The 23,579-nt window shown below is 41.5% G+C and overlaps 1 protein-coding gene across 9 annotated transcripts in view; it reads right to left on the reverse strand.

The window, feature by feature from the left end:
* SYBU (syntabulin) overlaps positions 1 to 23,579 on the reverse strand; it is an 85,488-nt gene that overhangs the window by 9,893 nt on the left and 52,016 nt on the right. For 3 of the 9 annotated variants that reach the window (XM_073632159.1, XM_073632162.1, XM_073632160.1), the window contains 4 exons: positions 19,318 to 19,423; positions 17,991 to 18,044; positions 6,310 to 6,513; positions 4,146 to 4,295 (listed from right to left, as the gene is read on the reverse strand). In XM_073632159.1, coding sequence (XP_073488260.1) covers positions 4,146 to 4,295; positions 6,310 to 6,513; positions 17,991 to 18,044; positions 19,318 to 19,423 — 514 coding nt within the window. The remainder of the gene's footprint in view (positions 1 to 4,145; positions 4,296 to 6,309; positions 6,514 to 17,990; positions 18,045 to 19,317; positions 19,424 to 23,579) is intronic. The other 6 variants (XM_073632161.1, XM_073632164.1, XM_073632166.1 and 3 more) reach the window with 4 other exon arrangements.

The raw sequence follows: 23,579 nt of genomic DNA on the forward strand, positions 1-23,579 counted from the left end.
GTGTGATTATATGTCAGTATTACATTATATATACACCTGTATGTTGTGGTCATTCAGGTGCTTATCTAATAGGTGAAAATAGTTGAAACTATCAATTCCCCCCTCTGAGACCACCGCCTGTGGAAGGGAATTCCACATCCTTGCCACTCTTACAGTAAAGAACACTCTATGTAGTTTAAAGGGGTTGTAAAGGTTCATGTTTTTCACCTTAATGCATCTTATGCATTAAGGTGAAAAAACATCTTACGATCACTGGCCCCCCCAGCCCTCCGTTTTACTTACCTGAGCCCTGGAAAGTTCAGTGTCTCGAACGCGCTCTCTTTGCTTGGTCTTCTCGGCTCTTCATTGGATAGATTGATAGCAGCACAGCCATTGGCTCCCGCTGCTGTCAATCAACTCCAATGATGCAAGGGCGGGGGGGCGGGGCCGAGTCTTGTAGTCGGTGGCTATGGACGCCGCATACATGTCTCAGGGGGGCAAGGTAACCCCCTTGGGAGAGCGCTTCCCAGAGGGGGTTATCAGAAGCGGGGAGGAGCCGAGACAGCTGCCGAGGGACCCCAGAAGACGAGGTTCGGGGCCACTGTGTGCAAAACGAGCTAAAAAGCTGCCTTTTTAGCTGATAACATGAAAAGGTGTGTAATAGTGTTAATAATCCTAGAGGCTTCATAACAGGGAAATGTACCATTGCTGGAAGATTGGTCAAAGCAGTAGAGACTGCACTCCACAGTTCCTGAGAAATAATGCACTTAGGCAAAAATAATATTCCTATAAAGTAGAATATGGGGTGTACAGCGATGTAAAAATCTACAGAAGAGAAAGATGTGGGAGTGATCATTTCAGAATATCGCAAAATGAGCAAACTGTGTCCCCAGGCAGTGGGGCAATCAAGTAGCCTGGAATGCTTCACTAGAGAGATCACCAGCAAGAGGTCTCGATTCCACTTTACAGAGATTGAGACCTCCTTTAAAGAAGTGTAATTCTGGAGATTTCACTTACACAAGCTATTGATAAGATACAGTAATTCAAGCAGCTACCATCAAGATAAAACTACTTCTTTTCAAGTGACAGTCATTTTTGGCCAAAAGTCCAATGAGACATAATTACATTCATATGGCTAAAAGAAGGATCCTTATCCTGGTGTTAAAGTTGAGTCCAGAGATAGGTGAAAGGTCTTTTTTTTTTTTTTTTTTTTTTTAAACAAGGCTTTCATAACAAACGTGTTATACTTACCTCCTCTGTGCAGTTGGTTTTGCACAGAGCAGCCCAGATCCTCTTCTTCTCGGGTCCCACGCCGGCGCTCCTAACGGGAGCGCGCCTGCTTGCTGTGGGGGAACCCAAGCAGGCTCGCCCCCGAGCCACGGCTCTGTGTCCATTCATACACTCGGACTATTCCCAACGCATGCATTCCCATAAAAATGGCTGTGCGTATAAGTGGGCATTGAAGTGACCACCACTTGAAACCGTGTCAAGTCGGATAAAAAGAATGTCACCAGCACACCAAGGATCTCCGGAATGAGTCCTAAGCTTTAATCAGAGATCACATAGTTACAGCAGATTGCAACATTTCGGAGCCAAGCATGTCCCACTTCAAGAGGCACATTCCTGATTAAGGGGTCATGCGTCGCTCCAAAACATTGCAATTTGCTGTAACAATGTAATTGCCGATTAAAGCTTAGGACCCATCATGGACATCCTTGGTGTGCTGGTGACATTCTTTTGCATCCATACACGGAGCCACGGCTCGTCCCCTCTATCAGGATTGCAAGTCCCTGGAAAGGCAAGGCTCTCATGGACATCGCTGGATCGAGATGGGGGGCTGCAGACAGAAGTTTTTTTTACCTTCATGCATAGACTGTATGAAGGTAAAAAATCCTTGTGCCTTTACAACCACTTTCAGGATAGAACCAGGAAAATCTGAAGTTTTGTTTAATCCGCTTTCCTCATTAGCTGGTGGGAGGGGCCAGTAGGGTGCTGTACATAGATTACTGAAAAAAACATCACAGCACCCTGCCTCAATATCCTCCTCCTAAGCCCTCAGCCCTGAAGCAAGCAGTGGGTTGCCTCTTGGGAGGAGTTTCGCAAAAATCAAACTGCCTTAAGAGGTAGATTTCAGTCTGGAAGCATGGGCATTCATGGACAGGCTATATGTGCCTACAGACTGCCTATGTAATGCCAACATTTGATGCTGCGCTTCCATGATTGAAAGAGATGAAATCCAATGAATGAAAGTGGTGGGCCAGGAACGTTCAGGCTGGGGATGTAAAGACTAGATGTTGCTGGATATCCTCCAGCTAGCAATGAGACAGCCTCTTATTGACTTGTTGCACCTTCTACTACACACTGAGAAGCTCACAGCGTGCAGCGAAACCAGACTAAGAAATTTCAGTTCAGAAGAGGAGCTGGGCAAAAAACTAAGTAAGGCTGGAGTCCAGCTTTGGTATGGAAAGAAAAGGAAAAGGAAAAGAAGAAAAGAAAAAAGAAAAGAAAAGAAAAAGAAAATGCGACGACGTGATTAAAACTTTTATACAAGTGGCGATCTGAGTGGTGGAACTTTCACTTCCATTTTTTTTTTTTTTTTTTTTTTGAAACTGCAAAGCAATTTAAAACATAAAATGGTGGTTTCATTCAACCACAAGGGGTTGGGGACAAAATTACCTAATTGAACCTGAGGGAGAAATCTGATTGCTTTCAAAAACATTGTTGGAAATGTATGGCTTGGTTTCCACCGCACAATGGACCAAATTCTGACTGCTGATCCAACTCTTCCACTGGATGGAAAGTAGAGCTGCACAATTAATTGTTAAAGAATCAGATTGCGATTCTTCCCCCCTCACAGTCTTAAAGAATTTTCCTGATTCCATGCAGAGTTCTCTGCTTACAACTGACAGCTGTCAAAGAAAAAAAAAACCAGGCAGCCTGCCAAGATTATGATAACATTGCTTAGATGGAGATAAGGAGAAACATTGTAACACTTCCTCCTTTCAGATCAAAGGAATTAACTTTGGTCTGTAAATGAGGGAAGTTTGACCACTTAAAAACTAAACCTTTATCTGACACTGGTTGTTTACAAGTTAAAATCAATATTTTTTGGTAGAAAATTACTTAGAACCCCAAATATATATATATATAGCAGAGACCCTAGAGAATAAAATGGCGGTTGTTCCATTATTTTATGTCACACTGTATTTGTGCAGCGGCCTTTCAAACACAATTTTTTGGGAAAACACACACTTTAATAAATGAATAAAAAAACTAAAACAGTAACGTTAGCCCAATTTTTTTGTATAACCTGAAAGATGACGATACGCAGCGAGAATCGTGATCTTTATTCTAGGCAAAAAAATCGTGATTCTCATTTTGGCCAGAATCATGCAGCTCTATGATAAATTTACTGCATATAGCTACGCAAAAGTGTGCTGAATATGGAAGGGCGAATCACTGCAGCGGTGAAGAGCACAGATGTGCACACCGGTACAGTGGCTGGCATGAAGGAGAGGTGGTGGACGGGTGTCAGATGCAGGGCTGGTGCTACCACTAGGCAAACTAGGCAGCCGCCTAGGGTGCACTGCTGCCTAGGGGGTCGCCCAGCCACTGGTGTTCCTACTTTCTTTCTGCAACAAGAAACTAAGTCTCAGCATCAGCAGGCAGCTGCCGCTCCATTCGCACTTAGTGTCAGAGGCGCAGTGGCGGCGGAGGACTGTGTCCTGACTCCCGAATGAATGGAAGCAAGCAAACATTCATTGATGGGCGCTGGTGAGGTCGCATTTGATGGGCGCTGGTGAGGCTGCATTTGATGGGTGCTTCATTAAAAAGGTGGGTTAAACATGGGCAGGGCAAAGGGGGTGGAGCCAACGGGCGGTGTGGCAAAATGAGGTTTCGCCTAGGGTGTCAAAAATCCTTGCACCAGCCCTGGTCAGATGCAGTGCTGAAAATGGGGGTTGGTGTGCACATGTGGTGCAGAGAGAGAACAAAGGCATTCAGCAGTGGTAGGGAGAGCACAAGGGGGTTTGCGTGAAGGGCACAGTGGTGTGGGGAGGTTTTAGGCATGGTGGTAAGAAGGCACAGTGGGAATATTTGTGTGTATATGTATGTATATATATTTATTACACACACACACACATACAAATACAGAAAAGTCATAGTACCTTTCTTGCAGCAAGTTCTGGGATTCCTTCAGTTTTGCCTTCAGGTGACGTATTGAGACTTCTTTCTGCTGCAGCGGAGTCAAATACTGTTCAGGAGAGGGTGGCTTGATGCCATGATTATCTCCACAAGATGTATATTTCATGGTACGCCTATAGACAAGAAAACAAGGTCTTTGATTCGCCGCTCTCCTCTCTATATTATGACACTCACAAAAGTTTACTCCTTTAAATGATTGGCTAAATCAGCTTCCCCATCCAAATCTTGTTATCTACACACTAGAAACATGGCTCCTTTAAAAGGAGATTACCTAATACACTTCTTAAAAGCTCATCTATATATAATGAAGATTGGCATCATGGAACACACTTCTGTTGTGTCTGTTTTTGCTGGGTGTTACGCAATATTGTTGGGTAACCCAGGCGTGTTACTTAATGCCACAGGGCCCCTTATATCTTACACTATTACCTCTGACCTTTCTTGAGCTGAAAGGTTTCAAATAAATAGAATATTTTGGAATTTTTTTTAAGCCTACTAGCTTCCTGAGCACTGACTTAACAGAGCAAAAATGGATGTAAATGAGGAGAATGATGATTTGTCCTGTAATGTGAATATGGTTAATAAACATGAGAAGATGATGTTTGGGCAACAATATCTCATGGATCATTTCCAGCTGTCCCCTCTGTAACCAGCCATGGTAGGGGCAAAATCTAAATGTCTAACTGTGAAGGAACCTTACCTAATAGACCACTTTAATTAGAATAGTAGTCAAGGAGTTACCATGCTGATTAGACCAATAAAAGAAACAGGAAACCCATGCTGTGGCTGCCACAAGCCAAGTGAAGCCTGATTGAATTCATACTTTTTTTTTTTTTTTACTTTATTATAATCCTGAACCCCTGCACATGTAATTTGACAGATTTTTGCTTGAAAATGCCTTACAATAGCTTTTTGTCTCAGTGAAAATGTTGCTTCCTGCAATACCACCTCAATGCTCTGTGCTGGCAGAGCTGAGTAGCAGCCACACCCCTTGGCACAGGCATCCTCACACTGACTTGTATAGCAGCTGAAGAGGGGATTCTTCAGACCAGCTCTGTTACTAAGTGCAGATGCCAGAAAGTACCTGGTCTAATCCTGCTGCCTATTGGACTGCACAGTCAATTTAGACACCCTGCAAAACTGTTATAACTGTAAAAGCGAGGTAAAACTAGGAAAATGAAAGTGGTCAGTACAAGACCTATATGACTGCATATCTATTTCTGTGATTTCAGTTGGAATTTGACTGCAGACCCCACCCTACCCACAGTATATTTGCCTTAGTGGTGCCACATCTGGCAGATCAGCAGAAAATCTGATAGTGTGTATGGGGCTTTAGACTGAAAAAAACCCTGCCTGTTTGCCTGTGTCCATATACTGAGTGAGTCTAATGGGAGTTGGAATTTGACTGCAGACCCCACCCTACCCACAGTATATTTGCCTTAATGGTGCCACATCTGTTTCTCTTCTCTGCAATCATGATTGTTAGCTCTATGGGACAGAAACCCACTCAGAGAGCATATATTACATTGAAGAGCTTATCTGAAGCAGAGTCCCCAAGTTGGGAACTTGGTTTAACCATCATGGTTGATGTGCTTCTGTGCTGCCAACCCAGGTGTCCTAAAACATTGAAAGTATTATATTATAAGATGGCCAGTACTCCCCTTGAGGGACCCTGAAAACAAAGATGGACATATACAGCTGGAATTTTGGGCAATTCCTGTAAATCTGTCAAAACATGAACCATGGGTTGCCCCGCCAACACCAGTCGATTGAGAAATTGAAGGAATCAGATGGAAAAAACTCAATCAGCTGCAGTCACGGTTCAAGTAATTTAACAGCAGTGGGTGGCAGCAACCAGAACACAACAACCAGCAACGGGAGAATCATACATCCACATTGTTTAGAGCAAATGGGGGAGTGTATTGATTTCACTAATTCCGTGAAAAGTCTTTACATGTATGGCTAGCATAAACTAATCAAAAGGAAGCCCTGACTAAGTGCTTGTCCCAATCCCTTCCCTTTAGAATAAATGAATGCATAAAGAAATGAATGCATAAAGAAATGAGCTACATGGCCTTATATAGATATAAAGATGAGCTGGTGAAGGTACAGAATGGAGTACAACACCTGAGTGTAGGGCTGGTGTCGCTGCCCTTGTAGGACCCAGAGTTACTGCTACTAGGAGAGGAGATCCCATATGCATCATGAACATTAATTGGACTCAACTGATTCCTACAGAGCACTGCAAACAGATCCTTCTCTCGAGTGGCAGGCGGACTCTGTGCAGGCTTTCCAGATGAACTGTTGTGACCTCGCCCATGGGACACTCGGCTGAAATACACAAATATTTGAAAATGAACACTGGGGCTTCAGGTTCCAGCTCACACTGAAACATTTTAGAGACTGACTTTGGAGACATCTAGTAGAGTAAAGGATCTTCAGTTTCATAATATCTACATAATTCACGACTGATGGCATAGCTGATAAAAAGTAAAAAAAAATAAATAAATAAAAAAAAAAAAAAGCAAAAATATTTTAAAAAAAGAGTAACTCCACTTTTGTTGAAAAAACAAAAACAAAAACAAAAAAACAAAAAAAAAAACAAAAAACAAAACACAACATTCCCCTCTGGGTGATCTATGTACATTACAAAGATTTTAACAAACCTTGTTGCAGATTTCTACCTTTTGTTATTCTAAAAAAATCCCTACGTGTTTGCCTGTGTCCATATACTGAATGAGTCTAATGGGAGTGGTTTCATAATTATCAAATCAGCCGCTGCACTTGCAGGGCTCTAATGAGGAAAATTTCAGGGTCTGCATCCGTTTAGACAGAATATCCTACTAGGAGTATCTCACCAAAAATTACATTTGTGTTGCAGGGGGTGCCAGGTATCCGACCTGTATCTTAGTGTGGACTTTTGGGAAAATCAGTGAGCCAATCACACAAGCAGAAAATGATGTTTCTAGGGGGCATTCTGTGTACAGAACACCTACAGGTAACCATATTGCATTTTACAGAAAATGACAGAGCTGCAGATTGAAAAGGAAATGTAATTTTTAATACCATTTAATTACAATATGACTTGAGTTGCAATTGCATATGCTATATTTTTTTATTTGCCATTTTTTCCCAACAAAAGTGGAGTTACCCTTTAAGACCATACACAAAAAAACACTTACTATAGGATGCTGGACACCCATAGACATGATAGAAGAGTTGTTTTTAATGGTTGAGAGCTTAGCCCTTCTACCTTCTGCACTTGCCCATTATTAGGTTAAGCCACCTCCTTTATGGTGATAAGCAAATAGTTAAATCAGAACGCCAGCAAAAATAAAAATCAATAGCTCTTAAAAAAAAAAAAAAAAAAAAAAAAAAAAAAAAGAAAAAAAAGGTAACAACCAATGTTTTCTGAAATATTTGCCTCCAATCCAGAGCATACCGCCTAAGTACTTTTTTCTGCAGCTAGGAGGTCTTCAGTCAGTCAGATGCCCGCCATCATTCATTCCCACTTTATCTGAGCCCAGGTCATCCTGGACCCAACCCAGCCTATGAATGGACAATGAAGGATTAGCACATTGAGAAGTTTATTTCTTTGGTGCTCTGCTTTCCCTTTCTATCAAAACGCTTCTCAGCACTGTAACTGACTGGCTCCTTGTACTGATTCTTCCTCTTACACTGTAGCCCTTCAGGGACTGCAAGAGGCTGAAATACTACTATTGATTACAGAGCTGCATTAATGTGTTATATCCTTATATCTGCCTAGAGATAAGCTTTACACAGAAGAGGTAGATGGGGCAGGGATAGGCTTACATCCAAGAGAATTGGTCACAATGAACATATTGAGACACCCCATGTATAGGGAATACTGAGCAATCAATAGACAAGCTAAACACACAAGCAGGCACCTAAGGAGACTATGGCTGGCCATACATTTACAATGTTCTTATAAAATTTCCCTTTAGATTTACCAAAACCATATAATATAATAGAATATAATATGGATGTCAAACCTAAAAGGCCCTTGCACTACACAGTTGAAGGTAAATCTAAAAAGGAAATTGAATAAGAAAATACAATGTATGACCGGCTTATATTCAGAGATTATCCTACTTAATTTAACATCAGGTATACTTTAAAAGGTCTAGCCCACCAAACTAATGGAACCAGCGAATATGATCATGACGCTGCTTATTATATCCCTCAAATACTTCAGTTGCAAGATTTCTCCTCAGTACTTTCTGCCTCTCCATCCCACAAAGCCATAGTGAAGCTGTGCCTCACGGATTACTGGATACTCCTACCTTTTTACATTATAGATAATCCTTCCATTATTTGACCTATTGTGGCCATGGCTGTGGGACAACATAGATGAAGTAATTGAGATACCTAAAGCATGTTAAGTACTGTATTATTTTAGTAAAATTGACTTTTTAAATCCAGGTATGTCAATCATTTAGCAGTGGTCTGCACCCAGGTTTATGCCCAGTTAGTCTCAAAATTCAATAGAGCATGGTGTGGAAAATCTGTCTCAAGAGAAGCCTACATAATAAATATCACTTTGAATTCAAACACAAAGATCATTTCATAAGAACATGGGTCTTCCCTTTCATGTTTGAATTGAAGGCATGTACAAAGTACGGATAGCGCTGCAGAGGCAAGATGAACATTGCTCTGTGAAAATTATTTCAACAGTTTATTGGACATTGTCTATTAAATATGGGCAAATTAGGAAGGACAAGCAGGAACAGTTAATATTTAGCTATGTGTGTAAATATTTTAGGTGTTTATCATGAGCTTCAGTTCTGATTAGGTGAGTAAAGTGGAAATTTCCTACAAACTAACTCCATTGATGGAAGTCTTAGTTAAAAAGAACCTGAACTTACTGTAAACCTTCAGGTGAAGACCTATTGTGGCCAAGGAGAAGCCAAGCATCAGTGTTACACATGAGCCATTGCAAAAGGTGAGTATGGAGCCTGGTCTTTTACAGGGACTTCAAGTACAAGTACTATGAATTTCAGAATACTGTAATAAGGGACTAGAAGTATAACTAATCATTTTTAAAATAAAGCTGCTTTGTAACTGATCCACAGTGAGCACTTAAAGTTGTTTTTGCTTCACCTTTTGTTTATTTCGGGGAATCTACTGGAGTTTGTCTTTGATTGGATCATCTACATTATGGAGGAACCTGCCTATTTGACCATCTGATAATTCAGTGGTCCAGTCCTTAAGACCCCTTTCACACTGAGCCTCCCCGGGTGTTGGCGTTAAAGCAGCATCGTTTTAGCGGCGCTATTCAGCCGCTAGCGGGGCGGTTTTAATCCCAGCTAGCGGGCGAAAAGGGGTTAAATCCGCCCGCAAAACACCACTGCTGCTGCATTTGCCGGCGCTGCCCCATTGTTTTCAATGGGCTGGAGCGGTGGAGGAGCAGTGTATTCACCGCTCCTCCACCGCTGCAAAGAAGCTACTGGCAGGACTTTGTGACGCTTTGCCAGCGCAGCGCCCCAGTGTGAAAGCAGTCGGGCTTTCACACTGGGTTTGCAGCTAAGGCTTTTTTCAGGCGCTATGCAGACGCTATTTTTGCGCTGTAGCGCCTGAAAAACGCCTCCAGTGCGAGAGGGGACTAATATGAGCGAAGTGTTTGCTCTAAAGGTGGAGGGTCTGTCACCATTATCGTCCTTGAATTGTTTGATTGTCACGTGGAATACTCTTGGTGCTTGCTGGGACTTTTAGTCCTCTTCCCCTCTCTTGTTGGATTTTTTACGACTGCTTTTTAATACTGCATTTAATATTGCAATTTTAAATTTATCTGTTTTTACACTGCACCTTACTTTATGCATTTCACTTGGATTATGTGATGATCTTTTTGTGCTAGCTGCATTAGTTTTTAGGAATTTTTTTTGTTGCTTTATTTGTATTTACTTCTCTGATCTCGAAGACAACAAATACGGTGGTCAACTGCAAAAATCCCAAACACAGCCAATTGCTACATTCCCTGAGAGAGATCAGCCAGGGTTGCCCAGCCCTACCCACAACCATGAGATGAGGGTCACTTAACAACTGCAGATTGGAAGAAAATAATTTCTATCGCTGAACCCCAGGAAGATGAAGGAACACCATTTACTTCTATATATGTATTCAAACTGCTCAAATGTACTTTTACAGATAACGAGCCTATGTACCAGACAGGGCACCAATATCAGCCTTCTTTAAACCTCTGCTGTGTAATACTAGTGGACATAGAGCCACGACTTTGATTTGATTGGGTCAGGGCTCTATTGCTTTGTACAGCACTTGTCAGTCTGTATCTGTGAACGTGCTTACAGGTGCAGAAGGCACAGCGACGACCTGCTGCTTCCTCATTGTCCAACCACAGGCCGGGGTAGATTCTTACCAAGCTGAATAAATGTGTAGTCTCCGGGAGGGGAATGGGACCTGGCTGTGGTTAAGCATTCCTGGCAGGGATGCTTACAATAATAAGGCTCAGTCAGAATTAAAAATCTTTTGAATGTAACACAGATTAAAATAGTAAATATTAAAATTATAATAATATATATATATATATATATATATATATATATATATATATATATATATATATATATATATATATATATATATATATATATATATATATATATATATATATATATATATATATATATATATATATATATATATATACACACACACACATACATATACACACACACACACACACAATCCCACAAATGTGAGTACACCCCTCACATTTTTGTAAATATATTATTATATCTTTTCACGTGACAACACTGAAGAAATGACACTTTGCTACAATGTAAAGTAATGAGTGTACAGCTTGTATAACAGTGTAAATTTGCTGTCCCCTCAAAATAACTCAACACACAGCCATTAATGTCTAAACCGCTGGCAACAAAAGTGAGTACACCCCTAAGTGTAAATGTCCAAATTGGGACCAATTAGCCATTTTCCCTTCCCGATGTCATGTGACTCATTAGTGTTACAAGGTCTCAGGTGTGAATCGGGAGCAGGTGTGTTAAATTTGGAGTTATCGCTCTCACTCTATCATACTGGTCACTGGAGGTTCAACATGGCACCTCATGGCAAAGAACTCTGAGGACCTGAAAAAAAAAAAAGAATTGCTGCTCTACATAAAGATGGCCTAGGCTATAAGAAAATTGCCAAGACCCTGAAACTGAGCTGCAGCACGGTGGCCAAGACAACAGCGGTTTAACAGGACAGGTTCCACTTAGAACAGGCCTCGCCATGGTCAACCAAAGAAGTTGAGTGCACGTACTCAGCATCATATTCAGAAGTTGTCTTTGAGGTTGAAGGGGTGGGAGATCAGCCTGTCAGTGCTCATACGATACGCCGCACACTGCATCAAATTGGTCTGCATGGCTGTCGTCCCGGAAGTAAGCCACTTCTAAAGATGATGCACAAGAAAGCCCGCAAACCATTTGCTGAAGACAAGCAGACCAAGGACATGGATTACTGGAACGATGTCCTGTCGTCTGATGAGACCAAGATAAACTTATATAGTTCAGATGGTGTCAAGCGTGTGTGGCGGCAACCAGGTGAAGAGTACAAAGACAAGTGTGTTTTGCCTACAGTCAAGCATGGTGGTAGTGGGAGTGTCATGGTCTGGGGCCGCACTGGGGAGCTACAGTTCATTAAGGGAACCATGAATGCCAACATGTACTGTGACATACTGAAGCAGAGCATGATCCCCTCCCTTTGGAGACTGGGACACGGGGCAGTATTGCAACATAACGGACCCCAAACACACCTCCAGGATGACCGCTGCCTTGCTAAAGAAGCTGAGGGTAAAGGTGAAGGACTGGCCAAGCATGTCTCCAGACCTAAAACCAATTGAGTATCTGTGGGGAATCCTCAAATGGAAGGTGGAGGAGCGCATGGCTTCCAACATCCACCAGCTCTGTGATATCAACATGGAGGAGTGGAAGAGGACTCCAGGAGCAACCTGTGAAGCTCTGGTGAACTCCATGCCCAAGAGGGTTAAGGCAGTGCTGGAAAATAACGGTGGCCACACAAAACATTGACGCTTTGGGCCAAATTTGGGTATTTTCACTTATGGGTTTACTCACTTTTGTTGGCAGCAGTTTAGACATTAATGGCTGTGTGTATTATTTTGAGGGGACAGCAAATCTACACTGTTATACAAGCTGTACACTCACTACTTTACATTGTAGCAAACTGCCATTTCTTCAGTGTTGTCACATGAAAAGATATAATAAATTAATATTATATATATATATATATATAACATTACATTATACACACTGGGCTATTTGCCTGGAGGTCAACTCAAGTTTTTTATTATTGAACAAAGTACAGTTTAATATGAGATACCCTAAAGCAATATAGATATTGGGATATTAGTAGCTTATTGTACATAGACAAAATATACATATATATTTGAATACTTCTCAGTGTTCAAATTTTTTTTTTTTTTTTTAGGACCTGCTATGTTTGCAAAGGCCATAGCTTATTAATTATGGCGGACAGGCTATGTTATAGGTTTTGAAGTTTGCCAAATTGTATTCTTGATACACTGGGAAGTATGTATATATGGTAAACATCTACAGTGAGTTCTGAAACAACAACCACAGAAGGAGGAAAATAAAATAACCAATTTTATAGGACAAAATGAGTGCCAAAATTAAAATGATCACACTGAAATCATTTTTCCAAAACTACAAAACTGTATCAATGCTATCTGGTCATTATAAAATAAATGAACACGGAGTATTTTCTAATTAAAGTGTCCTAATAGTCATCTAAAAGGCTCAAGTATTTTATCACAGGAGGAGAACTGCTAGTCAACACAAATAAAGCAATTAGCAGATAGTGACATTCTATAGTTTTCTAGCTTTACATTTTATAGAATACACAATTAAACTTCTGATATAAAGTGATGCTTTAAAGTGGATGTAAACCTGATTGATGAAATTTGAGCTGGGCACATATATCTTTAGTGTTTTCTTATCTCTCTTCACAGACCTGTGGCTTTCTCCTGCTCAAATCTTCGGTTGTCAGCCCGATAACTTCTGACAAGTTCTCTGTCAACTGAGATAAAAGCAGCCTGAAATTTGTGTCGTGGGAGGTTGCTATAAATAGATTAGCACAGAGCTGGCCAATTCACAGAACAGCTCTGAAAGTCTCTACCTATGAGGAAAGGGGGGGGGGGGTGCCTTTCCTCCAATCAGCTGTCTCCCAGTGTAAGACAAGACACCACACCTACTGCTGAATGAGGAAGTGAAAACTCTAAACACAATGTAAGAATTCTAAAGAATATAGCACGTTAAAGACAGCAGATATATATGTAAAACTTGTATATTTGAGGATTTGTTTCATCCCTGTTTATCATCTGAGACTGTTCACTTCACTGGGTATATGTGAGGTTTTTCATCGACTTTAAAGAGGAAGTAAACTCTGATGGGTTTTACTTCCTCTTTGTCTCCCTCCAAAGGTAAAGCATAATGGGCTACTATGCATCGCATAGTAGCCCATTATGTGTCACTTACATGAAACCGAAGCCTGCGATGTCACCGCTGTCCCCTCTTCCACGAAGCATCCATCTTCCTTCTGGGTATCGCGGCTCCGGCGCTGTGATCGGCCGGAGCCGCGATGAAGTCACTCCCGCACATGCGTGCGGAAACCGCCCGTCACGGCACGATCTCCTTGGTTAAAGTGGTTTACAACCACTTTAACCACATGGTCACTTGTACTTGAACACAGTGGGGGTTATTTACTAAAACTAGAGTGCAAAATCTGGTGCAGCTCTGCACAGAATCTGATCAATTTTCAGGTTTTATTGCCAAAGCTTAAAGTGGATGTAAACTCTGACATATACTCAGTGAAATGAACAGCCTCAGAGGATACACAGAGATGAAATAAATCTCCCTTACATACGTTTTACATGTATATCTGCTGTCTTCAACTTGCTATATTCTTTAGAATTCTTACATTGGGTTAAAATTTTAATTTTCTCATTCAGCAGTAGGTGTGGAGTCTTGGCTTACACTGGGGGACAGCTGATTGGAGGAAAGGCACCCCCCCCCCCATTCCACATAGGCAGAAGAACGAAAATACTTTCAGAGCTGTGCTGTGACAAGACAAACTCTCTGCTAATTCATAGCAACCTCCCACAACACACATTTTCAGCTGCTTTTATCTCCCGTCTTGGAGAACTTGTCAGAGGTTATCATGCTAATAAAAGAGCAACAAAACAACAGAAACACTCAAGACTTAGTGCTTTGGAGAGAGATAAGAAAACACTACAGATATATGTGCCTAGGTCAGATTTCATGAATCGGGTTTACATCCACTTTGTTAACTGAACAAGCTGAAGTTAGAAGCTGATTGGCACGCACAGCTGCCTCAGACTGAGTGCAGAAGTTTTAGTAAATCTCCCCCACTGTATAGAAATCTGCCTCTTTGGTTCTCCCCCGGCCATAGCAGGTATTCTACATTCTGAGTGAGTAAAATACCTGCTCCCCCAAAACACAACATGGTTCCTCCCACCGGCTCTTTCCCTCACTATAGAATGACAAGAGAAACCACCATGTGTGGCCTGCAACAGGTACAACCCACCTGAAGGTTAAATATCTGCTGTGAAATAAAGCAGCAGCATGTCAACACAATGGCTGGTGTAAAAGGTAAGTACAGAGCTTGTTCTTTTACAAGATGTTCTTTAACCCCTTAATGTTGCCTCCTGGCAGCTCTTTAAGCAGGCTTTTATGTCCCATTGGTGGTACAACTTCTGTATCATGTGACTACTGGGATTGTCTCTAACAACGATCATATCATTGGGAGCCAACTAAAAAAAATTTACATCTTTTTTTCCCCCTTTTTAGTATTATAGGTGCACCAATGGCCTAACTATAGCCATAGTGTATACCACACAGCAGTGGGAAGGGAAACCCACTAGGGTGGTTGCCTGATGACTCCAGTCCAGAAGAACTGACTTCAGATGCAAAGGATCAAGCTTTTGGCAATCACAGATCCATTTTGCACCCACCGTGTGTACAGATTCACCGCTTTCAGAGCTGCTTGCCATCTTGGCCAGGACTTTGAAATGACGAAAGAAGAAAGAAGAATTGGGGTCTGTAATTCTTAAAAAGTTTTGTATTAAAAAGGAACTGCAGTCGGCTCACATAATTTGTAATAAAAACATCTTTGCTATTCTGAAGCTTCCCTCCAACCACTTTGCATATTTTATATATACTGCGATTCTGTACTTGCCAAATATGCAGCAGAAATTTCCCTCCACTGAGTCTGGCTGCAGCCATTTTAATTGTGGGCAGCTGAAGCTGCTGGAAGTGTCCTGGAGTTACAGATGCACACCTCCAGCCCTGCAGCTCTAATTGGCCCTCTTATGACTCATCCCCCCCTCCCTTCCTGCCAAACTCTTATGAGTGAGAGAGAGCTGTGCATGATGTCATACGCCTAGGCTTTTTACCAGAAAAGAAACAGGAAGTGGGCTGTATAAGGTATTTACTAGCAGGAAAAAAAAAAAAAAGATAGAGATAGAGATAGAGATAGAGAGATATATCTCTCTATCTCCATACAGTCAGGTCTATAAATATTGGGACATCGACACAATTCTAATCTTTTTGGCTCTATACACCACCACAATGGATTTGAAATTAAACGAACAAGATGTGCTTTAACTGCAGACTTTCAGCTTTACTATGATGGTATTTACATCCAAATCAGGTGAACGGTGTAGGAATTACAGCAGTTTATATATGTGCCTCCTACTTTTTAAGGGACCAAAAGTAATGGGACAGATTAACAATCATCCATCAAACTTTCACTTTTTAATACTTGGCTGCAAATCCTTTGCAGTCAATTACAGCCTGAAGTCTGGAACCCATAGACATCACCAGACACTGGGTTTCATCCCTGGTGATGCTCTGCCAGGCCTCTACTGCAACTGTCTTCAGTTCCTGCTTGTTCTTGGGGCGTTTTTTCCCTTCAGTTTTGTCTTTAGCAAATGAAATGCGTGCTCAATCAGATTCAGGTCAGGTGATTGACTTGGCCATTGCATAACATTCCACTTCTTTCCCTTAAAAAACTCTTTGGTTGCTTTCACAGTATGCTTCGGGTCATTGTTCATCTGCACTGTGAAGCGCCGTCCTATGAGTTCTGAAGCATTTTGCTGAATATGAGCAGATAATATTGCCCGAAACACTTCAGAATTCATCCTGCTGCTTTTGTCAGCAGTCACATGATCAATACATACAAGAGAACCAGTTCCATTGGCGCCATACATGCCCATGACACTACCACCACCATGCTTCACTGATGAGGTGGTATGCTTTGGATCATAAGCAGTTCCTTTCCTTCTCCATACTTTTCTCTTCCCATCACTCTGGTACAAGTTGATCTTGGTCTCATCTGTCCATAGGATGTTGTTCCAGAACTGTGAAGTCTTTTTAGAGGTTGTTTGGCAAACTCTAATCTGGCCTTCCTGTCTTTGAGGCTCACCAATGGTTTACATCTTGTGGTGAACCCTCTGTATTCACTCTAGTGAAGTCTTCTCTTGATTGTTGACTTTGACACACATACACCTACCACCTGGAGAGTGTTCTTGATCTGGCCAACTGTTGTGAAGGGTGTTTTCTTCACCAGGGAAAGAATTCTTCGGTCATCCACCACAGTTGTTTTCCGTGGTCTCCCGGGTCTTTTGGCGTTGCTGAGCTCACTGGTGCGTTCTTTCTTTTTAAGGATGTTCAAAAACAGTTGATTTGGCCAGACCTAATGTTTTTGCTATCTCTCTGATGGGTTTGTTTTGTTTTTTTAGCCTAATGATGGCTTGCTTCACTGATAGTGACAGCTCTTTGGATCTCCTATTGAGAGTTGACAGCAACAGATTCCAAATGCAAATAGCACACTTGAAATGAACTCTGGACCTTTTATCTGCTCCTTGTAAATGGGATAATGAGGGAATAACACACACCTGGCCATGGAACAGCTGAGCAGCCAATTGTCCCATTACTTTTGGTCCCTTAAAAAGTGTGAGGCGCATATACAAACTGTTGTAATTCCTACACTGTTCACCTGATTTGGATGTAAATACCCTCAAATTAAAGCTGAAAATCTGCAGTTAAAGCACATCTTGTTCGTTTCATTTCAAATCCATTGTGGTGGTGTATAGAGCCAAAAAGATTAGCATTGTGTCGATGTCCCAATATTTATGGACCGGACTATACATACACACATACATATACTTTTTGCTTGCTATTAAACCACTCAGCACTTGCTAGCGGGGGTGGCAAAAGGAATGGGAGAACTTAGAGCTAAGATTTCATACTCAAATATCAGTTGTTTTGAAATGCTGATGAGCTAATATATGTGCTAGCTGGAGAAATAAAGGTTAAAAGTTAATTCCCGTGCTGCTGCTCTTCTCTGGCAAAATGTATCCACAGCTCTAGTACCTAGCAGTGTGCCAACTATGCTAACAGTTCTCCTCCTGTGTCCTTGAGTTAGTCATATTTTAAGCTAGAATCAATTATACGATTGTCCAAACTGACGTTGCCAGTTGTCACTAGGAGGCCCCGAATAAAATTTGCTATGAGGCCCCTTGTAATGTGGTTACGTCCCAGACCTGCACTCAGAGCACATATCAAGCTGCCAAAAGAAAAAAAAAAAAAAAAAAAAAAAAAAAAAAAAAAAAGTTGGAGTAAAGAGGATCACATATGTTTGAAGGTGTACCAGAACAGCACAAGGTCCACACACAATGATGTACATGGATATGGTGGAGGTACACATGCAGTCACCTCTCAGCTGTATTCCTCGAGCCCCGTTTCTGAGTTTCTGTGCGGTAGGGCGGTCTTCCAAAGCAGGAGAGAGGAAAAGGCCATTCAGAGAACATTTCATACATACAAAATAATTTACTCTGCAGCTTTGGAAATCTCATAAAAATAGTCCCCCAACCCCAAGCAAAATGAGACAGAGTCTCCTTTGGTGATACATAAATAAATAAACCTGCCAAACACTGCCAATACACCTTAGTCTAGTCTACCCCTAGTTTCTAAACTGACATGGTAATACAAAATACCTGCATGGTATCTGCTCTTGTGATCATCTTCTGTAGTTGGCTGCCTTGATTGCCAAATTTATTTGCCCATATTCTTAAATTTATAAAAAGACCATAAAACATGAAAATCTGAAAGTGAAACTCAAGTCTTCCCAGATTCAGAGCATGGACCTGCCTCCATGCATTATGTCCCCCTTCCCTCAAAATTTAGGAACATCAAAAAGGGATGGATACGAGGCTGAAGGCCCAGCCAGAAGTTTTGTGAAAACTTTACTGAACCTGACTGTAACATACTATGTAGATCTCAGACTGTTGCAAGGTTTGCTGGATAGCATTGGTTGTTCACTGACTGATTTAAAAATCAAATTTCAATGGAAATAAAACGTGTGTATTATGTTCTATGTATTGTGCCTAAAGTTTGCATAAAGTCAAATTGGAGAACTTTGACCTCTTACACTTATTGCAGGGTTGCCAGTTTTCTTAGCCTATCTTTTTCAACTGGATAGGACTTGTTAACCCTTTGGAAGTTCAAGCCCAGCTATTAAAGATCACCAAAAAAATATGAAAATGATTTAGAATCAACAAAATATTTACTAGGCTCCTAAGGTGGAACGAAGAGGCTCTGTGAGCCCACTCCCACCCACATGTCAAACCCTGACGTGCCACTGTGTCTGTGCCAGGGCTGCATGTGCATCCACTTCTATGGGCTGCCTGCGTGCAGCTCCGAGGTGGATGCACATGTATCTACCAGCAGCTCTCCATGGAGGATGGGTCATCTGTCTGAATGAGCTCTTAGAGGTATTTCATCTGTGTTCTGAATGGTTTGGAGTTCCACTCAATCTTTAAATGGAGTGTAGATTGACATTTTAAGTCAATAAACAAAAAAAAAAAAAAAATTGAAGAAAAATTGCAAGGTTTAGTAAACCACAGCAGCCAATTCAAATTAATTTGTATTGTCCTGACAGTTGTGAATTGGAGTGTACGTTTTTTTGGCTACTGTGTAACTGCAGATCACCTTTTTTTATATTACGTTCTGTAAAACTGCTGACAAGAGAATGAATTCTTACTTGCGTGAAAACGAGTTTTTCTTTCCTCCAGATGCAGTGCTCATATGGACCTCTGGTGCGGATATACTGCCAGTACTACTTGACGAGCTGAAATCTGCTTCACTTCCTACATCCAAAAATACAGAGATAAACATTTTAACTGCCAAAAACCCATGCAAAAAAAAAAAAAGCATAAATTATTCATTTCACCCAGAAAGAAACCTGGTATGAATACATTTTCTAAATCATGTCACATTTAGTATACAAAATAAGGAATCATTGTTGAAATTCATTTGCTAGAAAATGACTGCAGAAAGCAAAATTTAGATTAATAACTTAAATAGTGTATTTTATTTAATATTCTGTCTGCAAATAACCACGTGTGTTTATTCTGCCATCTTGCAGCCATTGCCACTGTGCTCCGCACAGAAAGACATTTCCCCCGAGAGAAAACAGGAGAAAGATCTACTCAGATTGTTGAATCAACACACCTGTCAGTGTTCCCAGAATCTGCTGCCAAATATAAACTATACAGCTTAGAAAACAACTTCAGTGCATAAATTATAAACCCCAAATCTATTTAACACTAATGCCCTGTACACACGGTCGTATTTTCCGACGGAAAATGTGTGATAGGACCTTGTTGTCGGAAATTCTGACCGTGTGTAGGCTCCATCACACATTTTCCATCGGATTTTCCGACACAAAGTTTGAGAGCAGGATATAAAATTTTACGACAACAAAATCCGTTGTCGGAATTTCCGATCTTGTGTACACAAATCCGACGCACAAACTGCCACGCATGCTTAGAATAAATAAAGAGATAAAAGCTATTGGCCACTGCCCCGTTTATAGTCCCAACGTACGTGTTTTACGTCACCGCGTTCAGAATGATCGGATTTTCCAACAACTTTGTGTGACCGTGCGTATGCAAGACAAGTTTGAGCCAACAACGTCGGAAAAAATCCTAGGATTTTGTTGTCGGAATGTCCAATAAATGTCCGACCGTGTGTATGGGGCATAAGACTTTGTCCAACCAGGGCACCAGATAGCCCAGCCCAGCCACCCACCCAGACATTGGTACACAGCCACATAAGGGCCCCTATGCAAGACCAACTTTTTTCCCCATCCACCCCTGGGTGCAATTGCTGGCCAAAACATTTATTCCCTGTGCGTGAATTTAGAGGCCAATTTTAAACTCAATGTGGCTTAGATCAAAACTAGGAGCCCCTCCCATTGTCACTTAATGATCCATTCCTTGTATGATATAGTGTTCCAGTGGTCAGCACAGGCACCATTCAGAGGATGCTTTGCCTGATTGGATGTCACCATCCCACCTCTCCACTCCGGGAACACTTTGCATCCATTGAGAAAATGCAAAGCACTTATTAAATAGTGCCTGTACTAATAAGAAGAGAGGAATTTTGATTTACCTGTAAAATCTGTATTCTGTAGTACAGTAAAGGACACATGCAAAGTAGTCATGCACTATGGATTATAAGCTTGTACCCTCAGGTGATTGAACACTGGTAAAGCTTTTCAAAGGGTGCCTCCCTATAAAGTCTAGTACACACAAGCTGAATGTTGGGCGGCATTGGCCGGTTCAATAGAAACCGGACGACACTCGGCCCATGTGCACGGCAGTCCATCCGACACTGATAGGTCATGACCGAAAAAGGTCTGCCGACCGGCTCCTGATCAGCGTTCCCAGCCAAAAGGGCTGAGAGCGCTGACCGGAGTGTTTTGGCTGGGGGGCTGTCTCCCTGTCAGAACACAATAACTTAGCAGGGGAGATTGCAGTACTAATATTGGATTGTTAGTACAGTGGCTCTGCCCTGAGCGGTCAGGTTATTTTTTTTGTTTAACCCACTGGGCTGAACAAAATGAAACTAGTAGTGTGTATGAGGCTTAACCCTACCCCACTCAAGGCCTACATTTTGTAAGTAAGTTATGCAGATTAACCAAGGGTGGAAGGGAGATGGGCCTGTCTTCTGTATTCCAATATATGAACATTTGTAGGCAAGTCTAAATTCTTCTTCTTCTAAATCGTACAGTACAGACACAGGCAAAGTATTCTTAGACCCTGGGATGAGTCAAAGCAATGAATGAGAAGGATGGGCAACAACTAAGTAAACCGAACTGTACCAACAGGCCCAACTTCATAGTGTTACTGCAAGAACCTTGCAGTTGAACGTTGCATCTGCAGAAGATTGGATATCCCCCTGTTATTAATTGAAGGACTCATGGAGTAGGGTGGGGTTATAGGGGAGGTGTTCAGTGGGCACAAAAGTTTGCCAGTGTCCAATCATCTGATGGTACAAGCCTATAACCCAGGATCTATGAATACTTTGCCGGTGTCCTGTACTTTATGATTCAAATATTTCATTTTCTTCCAGCAACAAGGGGGGCAATATAGAATTTAGTTATGATAGGTTTTTATAGTCAGCCATATTGCCTCAGGTCTTCTGTTTTAAATATGCTTCCTGTCATTTTATATATACAAAGGTTATATTTGTTTGCATCCTATCACACTCATTGAATAATAACAACTTGAAAAGAAGAAAGAAATGGCTGCACATCCAGAACTTCCGATTGCCTTTTATTTTGTTTCATAAAGATAACACCAAAGACACCAAACTGTGGTCATGTGGACGCGTTTCACACATACATCTTGTGCTTAATCATTGGTAATGATTAAGCACAAGATGTATGTGTGAAATGCGTCTACGTGACCACAGTTTGGTGTCTTTGTTGTTATCTTTATGAAACAAAATAAAAGGCAATCGAAAGTTCTAGATGTGCACCCATTTCTTTCTGCTTTCCAAGTTTCCCACAGAGGCGGGCCGGGGCTAGCACTCTGCAAGATACTCCAATCAGCCTCATCTTTATACACCTAGAGCAGCGGTTCTTTTTCTTGAACAATAATAGCTACTTTGAAAGCGTAAGAGATCATGACATCCTCTCCTCTGTATCGCATCTGAAGCATCTGGCCTTTTGTTTAGAAAGTTTGGAGACCCCTGTTCTAAAGAAGGCTGAACAGGCAGGTAAACTTGTTTTATTATAGAAGAGGCAAAGCATGATTCAGTTGTCACCAACAGCAGCCTTTCTGCTTTAAACAGAAGACTAACATCCCCCCCCCCCCACCCCACACGTTTAATTGTCCCCTTCAGGGTTTGTACATTGAAGGCGGAATCCGCCTATTTGCAGAGATGTTCCGCATATCAATTCTCTCCCTGTCGGCAGAGCGCAGATCCTAGCCTGGTGTTGTCATGGAGACAGACGTTAATGCATCCTTTTTGCTCGCAGGTCAAGTAAGCAAATGAAGTCAGCTCCATGACAACAGAGAGCAAAAAGGAAAGCCCGAGCCTATCAGAGAACAGGCAGTGTGCCGCAGCTGTTCAGCTGAAAGGTAACAATTTATATTATGGGCTGTCTGCTGAGCAGAGGTTAACAGATAATGGCTGCAGTAATGAAAAGAAGCCATTTCATAAAGAAACAATGAAGCAATCATCTTGGCCGATTCTTCCCAGCTGCGTCCTCTGAAAATACAATTAAAACTGGAAATCTTCTGAAAAAAAACATCCCGCTGCACCATTACAAGAAATCTGTAGGCCTGGCTGTCATGCTGATCCTCTGGCTTCAATATTATGAGCCACCGATCTATACTTAAAGTGGTTGTAAAGACTCAAGTTTTTCACCTTAATGCATTCTTAATGCCCCCACGGCTTTCTGTAGGGCCACCCAATGAAGAGGAGGGGTCTGGAATGCCAGGGGGGCACAGAGGAGGAAAGTATAGACATGTTTGTTATTTTTATTCAAAAAAATATAATTATGAGGGTTTACAACCACTTTAAATTTCTAAAACTCTGAAATGAAAAACATTTACAAAAACATGTCCTTCTATATCTATATACTTGCTTCTATCTAAAACACCTGGTGTGATAATCTCCACTCATTCCTTTGCCATCTGCTTGAGTCTTTTCTGCCAGTCTATGCCAACATCAGGCAATCCCAGGAGACACCCCCCCCCATCCCACCACTATTCACACAGGTGATCGCCAGCTTCAGCTGTACATGTTTCCCTATGAGAAGTGTAAAGGGGGTGTGTGTCCATTCCCTCCACTCAGGTCTCAGATTACACTCAGCTCTCTGCTGAGCAGTGTGTGATGGGACATCCCTCCCTCTGAAGCTGAGAAATGTTATGTGAATTCTGGACCTAGAACTGATATAGAGGAGAGAGGGCTTCAGATAAACAGGTACAATTTATGTAGGAGGATTTGTTT

This window comes from Aquarana catesbeiana, linkage group LG05, assembly GCF_042186555.1.
Source record: "Aquarana catesbeiana isolate 2022-GZ linkage group LG05, ASM4218655v1, whole genome shotgun sequence".
NCBI classification, from domain to species: Eukaryota; Metazoa; Chordata; class Amphibia; order Anura; family Ranidae; genus Aquarana; species Aquarana catesbeiana.